At 39.0% G+C, this 9,618-nt stretch overlaps 1 protein-coding gene across 4 annotated transcripts in view; it reads right to left on the bottom strand.

Annotated features, from left to right (window-relative positions):
- Positions 1-296: 296 nt before the first annotated feature.
- IPO11 (importin 11) overlaps positions 297-9,618 on the bottom strand; it is a 99,868-nt gene continuing 90,546 nt past the window's right edge. For all 4 annotated transcript variants that reach the window (XM_084504702.1, XM_084504701.1, XM_084504704.1 and 1 more), the window contains exon 32: positions 297-6,190. In XM_084504702.1, coding sequence (XP_084360828.1) covers positions 6,026-6,190 — 165 coding nt within the window. In that variant the 3' untranslated portion in view covers positions 297-6,025. The remainder of the gene's footprint in view (positions 6,191-9,618) is intronic.

Below are 9,618 nucleotides of genomic sequence, written 5' to 3'. Positions count from 1 at the left end.
AGCTTTCAATTCAGTCATGTCATAGACTGCGTTCTGTGTATTTTAAAACGCTGTTTCAATGATTGTTCTTGTAGGATACAGTTAAAAACCACTGTAGGAAGTGATAACAACCCACAATCACAAATATAACTGATCTTTTATTTTGCTGTTGTTTAAAACAGTGTGCCCCTACCTCCAATGATTTATAGTAGTACTAAATCCCATAACAGAATTGAATAAGCTTTCTGGAGCTTAATAAAATGCAGAAAGTGAAAACTAGTTTCAGATAGTAAGAAACTGTATGCAAGTTCAGGAAATTATTTCACCTAAGAATATTTATTTTAAATGTTCTAGGTTTTTGACATGTTTAGAAGTGACAGAGCTATTTCAAAAGCTGTTGTATTTTATTAAAAGCTGGCTACGAAACCTGAAAATGAAGTACTGTATTAAACCTTCGGTCACATAGAATATTTTTTTAACCAAGACACCATTTTACCCTTCTTTAGAAAGTAAATGAAAAAGCCAATTACTTCTACAGCTCCAGCCCAGGGGACACATTTGCCACCTGCCAACAGCCACTGTTGACTTCAAGCATGAAACATACTTTGATGTAGAGTGTGATTTTATTTTCTGTAATCTCTTTTAAGAGCCATACTTTAGTTACATTTGCACATTGGTGGCAGAATTGTCTTGTTTGCAGCAATTTTAGTTTTACTCCTTTATACTTCTCTTTAGAACCCTCTTTGGAAACTGATGTAACCAACCACCCATTTTGTGTAAACCCGAGAAGAAATTCTTTCATGATCTATATTTTTCTAAGTAGTATGTAATAGTATAAGCAACAATCAGTGCAGTAATATGCATTTATCCTAAAAAATTGTGCCTAAGCAGTGTGGACTATGGAGTATATATCAATTTTAAACACTTCTGTTCACTCCACAATCAAATTTTATAGGGGGTTAACTCAATTCCATTTTCACCCCAGAATCAGCAAAATCCAATATGAACCAGCTATCATACCTTTTGGAAAGTTTCTACAGAATCAGTCAAATTTGACTATCTGATGATTAGTCATCATGGTTAATCACAGCTAGCTGCAAGATGGCAATTGTGAACATCTAAAAATTAGTAATTAATCTTTTATGTTTTGCAACAGCAGCACTTGAACAAGACAAGTAAATGAGATGGAAAGCCTTCAAAATGTGCACCTCAATTACAAAGATGCTGCATTTTCTAAGGGAAGATGTGGCACGTTCAGCAGTTCAAAAAACACCAAGAACTCTTAATTTAAGGGCATCACAAGAGTTTGGAACTATATAAAAATGAAAAAAATGTAAAAATTACTGGATGTTAGTAGCTATAAATCTAATAGCATGTCTGTGATAATACAGTTTACAAAAGTGGTTTTATCATTGTTGAACCATTAAAGAAATGAACCCATCTGTTATGATTTTCAGTTAGGAGCTGTGTCTCCACTTAAAGACTTCAGTCAGCATTCTTGGTGTGCTTAGAGAAGATGCCTTTGGGGAACAACAAGAAAACAAAGATTATCATGAGTAGCTTTGCAAAGGAGACCACACTATGAGGTGGTCCATTTTAAAAGAAAAATTGTGGTCCAAACCTTGTGAGAAAAACAAACAAACAAAAAAAACTTCACAACAGGAAGAACAAAAATCTCTGCACTGTATCATTCTTTCCTTTGTAGCATGAATAATACAGCCTGAAGAGTAATTGCAACAAAACAGTACTTCCACTGGCCTTCTTCCCCCCTGTATTGTCTCTAAACAACAATGCAGTAGCCAAGTTTCCTTATGCAAATTCTTCCAGATGACTTCCTAGATCACCACCCAGCCCTTCCTCAAATGGTGCATCCTGCCAGTCAGAATGGCCCGGATTGGAAGGGACCTTAAAGATCACCCAGTTCCAATCCCCCTGCCATGGGCAGGGACACTTCCCACCAGACCAGGTTGCCCAAAGCCCCATCCAGCCTGGCACTGAGCACCTCCAGGGATGGGGCATCCACAGCTTCTCTGGGCAGCCTGTGCCAGGGCCTCACCACCCTCTGCATGAAGCTTTTCTTCCTAACACTAAATCTAAATAACCTCTCTTTTAGTTTAAAACCATCCCCCCTTGTTTACAGAATCATAGAATATCCCAAGTTGGAAGGGACCCACGAGGATCATTGAGTCCAACTCCTGGCTACATGCAGAACCACCGAAATATCAGACCAGATGTCTGACAGCATTGTCCAAAAGCTTTTTGAACTCCAGCACCTCGGATCCGTGACCTGGGCAGCCTGTGCCAGTGCTCTTCCAGAGTCACAAACAGCATGACTTATGGGCTCAGCTCTGCCAGCAGCAGGTCCCTTTTGGAGCTGGCTCTGATCTGTCACGGAGCAGCTGCTGGACTCTTCTCACAGAAGTTGCCTCTGCAGCCCACCACTACCAAAACCTTGCCATGTAAAGCCATTACATTGCCTCTTCTGAAAGGTAAAGTGATAAACTGTGTAAGCCTCAGAAGTTTAATTATACTGTATTCCATCCTCCCTTCCCCCCTCCCCATTTCAAAAACATTTCAAAAATAAAGCTAAAATGGCATCTGGATCAACGATCCTTCCTCATTCACGACAGTTTCAGAAATTACTTCAAGGCTTCTGTTTCAGGTAGTTTTATTGTATTCAGCTTCCTTTCTTATCCAAGTAGCTGCAGTCAGAAATTTCAACACAAAGGGTCTAAAGCTTGCAGCAGTCCTGAATTCACAACCTTTTAGTGGAAATTTAATCCTATTTTGGGAGGGAGAGTGGAAATAGTTTGTTAGCATCTTAGAAGATTTTTTTCCCTGCTATACCACATATAATATTACCTGATTTGAACCTGGCATTGCCTTAACAGGCAATACAAGTTCTCCCATTGTCTCAGAACATGTTTTTCTTCTATTTTTAAGCTGAAATTTCTCCACTTTTTCAGTATTGGAATGGAACTGAGTGCTGGCAGACACTTGTTTTGTATTGTGCTGATAGTAGTTGTCAGATAAGCAGTTACAGTGATGACAATTACATTAATTTGTAGTCCAAGTCTTGCAGTAAAATAGTTCAAGATGAAAAGCTAAACATTTAGTGAAAAATTCAACTTGTTCCCTAATGCATATGAAAATGAATTAATATGCTAATTCAGAGGTATTACTCAAAGTTAATCACAATGTTATGATGCCATTATCAGCCAAAAGTATGTCCATCACTCCTTACAGCCTGTGCCAATATTAGTTACAGTGCACTAAAATAAACTTCTGCTAATGCTTCACCACATGGAGCAGTGCAAGGCTTGAACATCTGAGAACAAAGCAGGTCTGGCTCATCTGCACACAGCTGTGCTGACAATCCCCAACTGCATGCAGATGCTGTGTAGGGTCCTAATGCAGAGACCATCTTTCTTCTATCCATGTCTGGAGAAGGGGTGGCAGGACCTCCCTCCACCTGAGATCAGAGCCCCATGTGGAGTTGCACATGGGATTTTACCAAAAAGTGCTTTAAGATACAGAAGTACTGTTTCCCGACCTGAGGTTGCTCTGCTGGCCTTGCAGTGATGCTATGCAGCGAAAAAAAACTAGCAGGGCTGATCACACCCACACAACAAATGCAATTTTAATGAAATAACAGCACGTCTGTAGGGTAACGAAGGAGGAAGGTGAGAACACTTGGAGTGATGTTGTTCTTCCCAAGAAACCATTATGCATGACAAGCCCTGCTTTCCTGCATGTGGCTGAATACCTGCCTGCTGATGGGAAGTAGTGAATGGATTCCATTTTGCTTTACTTGCGTGTGTAGCTTTTGCTTTACCTAATAAAATGTCTCAATTCAAGAATTCTTGTGTTTTCACCTTTAGGATTCTCTCCCCCATCTCATCTAGTGACAGTGATGAACAGCTGTGTGGTAATAGATGCCTGCCAAGTTTAAACTACAACAGTATGGTTATCTGGTAGGATTATCAAAAGTATAAGTATCTCTATCTTTAAATAGTTACTCAACTCTGAGGAAAAAAAGAAGTCCATCCTAGTAGCTTAATTATCCTTTAGTCAAGCAAACAAACTTCAGCCTTGAAGATGGAAGACTAGAACTTAAAAGCAAAAGCTAAAAATGCAAGAGTCTTCTCCACACCCCAAAACCAGTTGTGAAAGACAAAGGTACATAGAAAGGAGATGCTTTGCCCTGTCATTCCTGCAGCTGCCAGGTAACTAATAAAGATAGCTTTGAGTTTCATTTGAGTCTCAAGTTTGTAGATAATTGTTTGAATTTGACACCAGGCTCAAACTTTTCAGTAACAATTAAAAAGTATCTCAGTGATATGACTTTGGTGAAAAAGAAAAGAACTGAGACAGTGGTTAACAGCAACTTTAAGTCCAAATACAGTCCAGAGTTGATTGAAATTAATTATTCACTAAACTCTGGAGAGCTTCACTGTGTTACAACAGCTAAAAGGGAGACAGAAGGAACTCAAGAGAAAGTAAGAAAAATTTTGTAACAGAAATAAAGAAAAATGAAAACCTCCATCTTTGGACAGATATACATTGGCATTCTGTAACCCCTTGACAAATACAGGTTAAATGTTACAATCTAAGTTTCTTTTTCCTTAAGACAATTCAAGCTAAAGTTATGTTTCACTCCTGAAGGAATGCTTCTACTCACAGTTTTACAGGTCTACTTGTATGGCTGAATGTGGAGTCAAGAAATGGTAACAGGACAAAGAGAAAATTATAGGTATACAGTAAAAAAAACCAAGCAACTACTGATACTGAACCACACTGCTGGATTAGTAGGTATGCCTCATGATATATATTATCAAGTTCCTTCTTACCTCTCTCTCAGTTTATGACATAGCTTTGTGAAACAGTCAGTAACAGTAAAGAAAACAGTATGACCTGTAATAGCACATAACATGTTTTGAGGCATCATCCTGAAATTTAATTGACACTTTTCTGTTTTCCTCTCTGGAAGCACCATAAATTGCAGCACTCTTTTACAACTCACAGGGAACAAAGGACTCCCCAGTCACATCCTGTGTACAGCCACATACAGAGAATTTATACTGTCCATTTTGACATTACACCTAAGAAGTCTGTCCTGTCACCATAGGCCAACTATACAAAAACAGGTTTCTCCTCGTCCCTCCTCCCTTCAGCACTTTATTCTGCTGAGGAATAAATAAGCAGTAATGACAAAGGGGAAAAACACTGCCTTTGAATCACCAACTCCCTTCAAGATTTCTCTACAATTTTTCTAGGTTTAATATCCTCACTACGTCTTAAGGGATCTGCTCTAAAAATCAAATGTCCTCGATAGATTTTGGATGTCCTTAATCTTACAAAGAGGATGCTACTCAATCCTGAATATATCATAGGACGCACTTCTACTAAGACTGGTAACTTAAATAGCAACAGTACACGTGAACCCTATCAGCTTGTGAGAGAACTCACATATGGTAGGATTTATTCTTTTTTTGTAAGGAAAAGAAGTATTCAACTTCTTCAGCCTGGAATCTTAGGCATATATAGGCTTATGTGCGCATACAATGTTTAACAAACTTCAATCAAAAACTGTTTCCTGTTGAAACAGTTCCCTACAGCTGCAGAAAAATGCTGTCACAGGCAATTAAGAAGTATAAGGCTGAAAAATCAAGGTATTACCACTGCATAAAAGCAGCTCCAAAATCAGATTCTGCTCCTCAGAATGGAATCAAAAACACTTCCTGTTACTATTAACAGCAGAGGAAACAGAAAAAATTAAACATACTTCCTTACACAATCCATCATTCGTCATGCATAGAAAAATCACTCACAGTCATGAAACACTTTTAAACTCTAGCCAGGACCCAATTTACATTTATTCTTTCAGCCATACTGTGAGAAAAAAAAAAAAAATCTGCTTTTTCTTTGTGAACACATTATTTTCAGCTTTCAGGAGGTTCTTCCATACAAGAGGAGGTTAGAGTTTTTTTTTCTTTTGTATCTTTTGAAAGGAAAATTGGACATACAAAATCTTGTTTTCACTTATTTAGAAGCCTTGTAAAAATTCTTGTAGCTGTGCAACTACTTCTGTATCCACAGTTTCCATAAGTGCATGGAAACCTTGTTCTCCCAGCAATTCCTGCTGTGCCTTTAGCTTCTCATAGACGAATTGCTGCAATGACACAGTGTGTACAGGGTCCTTCAGTGCAAGCTGTGGAAAACAAGAGGAAAAAAATATAAGAACGCACTTAAAATACTGCAAGTACTCATCTCTATAATAATCTGAGCCCAGGAAAGAAATCTAGAATTCTTTGTAATTAATTGAGAAACAAAAGGAAAAACCATAAAACAGAGATCAAGTTAATTACTATCAAAAGCAAACGTCAGCCTAACACCATTTGAACAATAGTCTCAAACCATGAACACAGCCTGTTGTAAAGTTTCACCCTTCTATAAGATACAACAATTTCAAAGCTGCTTTGTTGAAATTCGGCTGAATACATTCTGCTGAAATTCATTCTGCTGAATGAATTCTCCATAACTTCTAAGAAACACATCAGATGTGTTATTATGATAAGCACTTTAGATAGTGTATCAACTATGATCAGTTATATTTTATCAGTAAGGAAACAAACTAGTTTAACTAGTGCAGCACTAGATTTATATGACAAACAAGATCTGGAAATAAAAATCATAATTACAATTAGGTCAATATTTAGGTGTTAGGTCAATAGCTAAAATAAATTGTTCATATGCATAAAGAGTAGACACTTCTTCAGTAGCAGTACTTATGTAACAATCTGTCCATCTGAATTATGCAAATTTCTTTTAGGCAGGGAGCAACAGAATATTTGTCTATTTTAAACAATAACTGCAGAAGAAGTAAATATAAGGGCTACATTGATAGAAGACCGATTTTGAAATCAGAAGAGAGTGGTTGGCTGGCTACGGATACAGATAGGGTGGTTGATGGGGAGGTGAGGACACCTAGAGCTTGCAGCATCAAAAAGTATTAGGATATTGATATAATAACAAAACCACTGCAGATGCATGAGCTTCTGCTATCTTAGAATCAAAACCAAACAGCACTACTATTTACGCTGGAAGGTCAGGAAACAACATATAATGCTAGGTTTCAGTCTTTTTCTCTGAAAAAGAACCTTCTGAGTCTGTATACCCTGCTATGCTATTTCCAAAGAAACAGGGCATACTAAATGCACATAACTGTACTTTTTTTATTCCTTTTTCTTTCCTTATTTTACTTTTTTTATTTCACAGTTTATTGCCCTAGTCTGTTGCATTATTACAGCATTATCTTAGCAGCCACTATGTAAAAATCTTAAGTGAAAATTACACGGGATTTTTGCTACAGGCAAAAGGATATTTCCAGTAATGTACATTTATTGATCAAATTCCTTGGTTGGGTTAAATCAGAACAAGGAATTATGGCATTTAATTCTTCTCTGACTACAAGCTATGGGATACAATTAGCATCACATGGGGATTTGTATCAATGGGAATGCAGTATCAAAAATATGCCTTATTAAATATGCTTCCTGGCCTAACAAATGAGGTTGAACACAGATGCATCATTTCACCAGTAAGAGTACAGATATCTACTGCCTAATACAGAGTTTTTATTTTTCCAGAGCAGTAGTCATCATAGGTCACTCTCAACCTGTGAGTTGTGTCTTTTTTGTAACATTAATGGATGCATCTAAAAAACTTTATTTAAAGAAAAAATCTTATCGCAAATTCAGAAATAATTCTTGCATACCGTAATGTATGCTTTGAGATAAATAGAATAAATAAGAATCTCTTCTGTTTTGGTATGATAGAAAGAAAGGAATATTTGAATTTTAAAAGGGTGTGGAATACATTAGGGTTTACTTATCTATTAAACAATACTACAGCCAAAACATAGGGACATACTGAGAGAAACAGCCATATAAACATGGGACTTATCACAATATAAATACTTATGTTTGCCTATTAGTGGTTGTTTAAAAAAATAAAAGCAAAGAAAGAGTAGAACACCCCAAAACATTGTAATTATCATGATAAAGTGCTAGCCCTTCTTTTTAATTATGGTCACATCAACTTCCAAGTTGTAAATCTTATCATTCCCTATATATTCCTACCTCTGTCTTCATAGCCTTTGATCCTCCACCATTTTATACTATTCATCTATTTTACATTTCAAAGGTGAAATACAATCTTTTTACTACTTATTCCTAGCATTTTATAACAATAGCACTTAATAACATTATTATAATCCTAACATTGTATAACAATTTTGTTTTAACATATTCTTTCCCCTTTTGAAAAGGACTAATTGCAGTAAGATTTTAATCTTTTTTGTATAGTAGTAATTCTCACTAAATGTAGTCTGGTTGCTAGAATATACACAAGCTTCTCAAATTGAAATACTGTAACATAAATTCTAAACTACAGTTACTATAGTCCAGATTTACCACGGTGTATTGAGTTCACATCACAAGGATTTGGTAGCATGGTGGCTGTAGATGTGGCCTCTGTGAGCAGAGCCCAGCAGCTGCCCCATGTTAGATAAGGGCCAGTTTCAGCTGGATCTAGAAGGTCCCTGCTGCTGGCCAGAGCGAGCCACCAAGTGATGTTGTTTGTGCCTCTGGAGAGCAGATTTAAGAAAGGGAAAAAAAAAAAGCTGCATAACAGCAGCTGGGAGAGCAATGAGTGAAAGCCAGCCTGCTGCAGGTGAGTGCAGGAGGAGGGCAGGAGGTGCTGCAGGCAGGCAGCAGCAGTTCCCCTGCAGCCCGTGGAGAGGCCCCTGGTGGAGCAGGCTGTCCCCCTGCAGCCCATGGGTCCCACATGGAGCAGATCTCCACGCTGCAGCCCCCCATGGGTGGAGGAGCCCCCGGTGGAGCAGGTGGATGTGGCCTGGAGGAGGCTGCGGCCCATGGAGAGCCCCCGCAGGAGCAGGCCCCGGGCCGGAGCTGCAGCCCGTGGAGAGGAGCCCACGCAGGAGCAGGGGGTCTGGGGGGAGCTGCCCCCACCCGTGGGGGACCCGTGCTGGAGCAGTTTGCTCCTGGGGGATGAAGGGACCCCATGGGACGGAGCTGTGTGGGAGCAATGCTTGAAGAGCTGCTGCCTGTGGGCAGCCCCCGCAGGCTCATTTTGGGAAGGACGGCATCCATGGGAGGGACCCCATGGGGAGCAGGGGCAGAGAGGGACCGTGAAGGAGCAGTAGAGATGAAGCATCAGGGACTGACCACAGCCCCCATTCCCTGTTCCCCTGTACTGCTTGGAGATAGGATTTAGGAGAGGGTAGTTGGGGTAAGTTGTCTTAGATTTGCTTTTAGTTCTTGCTGCTCTGATCTCTTAGTAACAGGCAATAAATTCACATTTATCTTCCCTAAACTGAGTCTGTTTTGCCTGTGATGCTCAGCATTGGTGAGTGATGGGTCGTCCTTATCTCAACACGTGACCTTTGTTTCATATTTTCTTCGCTTGCTCTTTTGAGGGAGAATGGGAGAGCAGCATGGTGGAGCTCATTGGTGTTGAACTGCCACAAGAGGTTGTATTCTTCAGTAGCAGTATTAGCAAAATCTATAGTTTTTTTTTTTTTTTTTTTTAAAAAAAAAAAGACATCTTGCCAAGCAA

Source organism: Aythya ferina (genome assembly GCF_964211825.1).
Source record: "Aythya ferina genome assembly, chromosome: Z".
NCBI lineage: Eukaryota > Metazoa > Chordata > Aves > Anseriformes > Anatidae > Aythya > Aythya ferina.
This window is presented reverse-complemented; position numbering and strand designations above follow the sequence as displayed.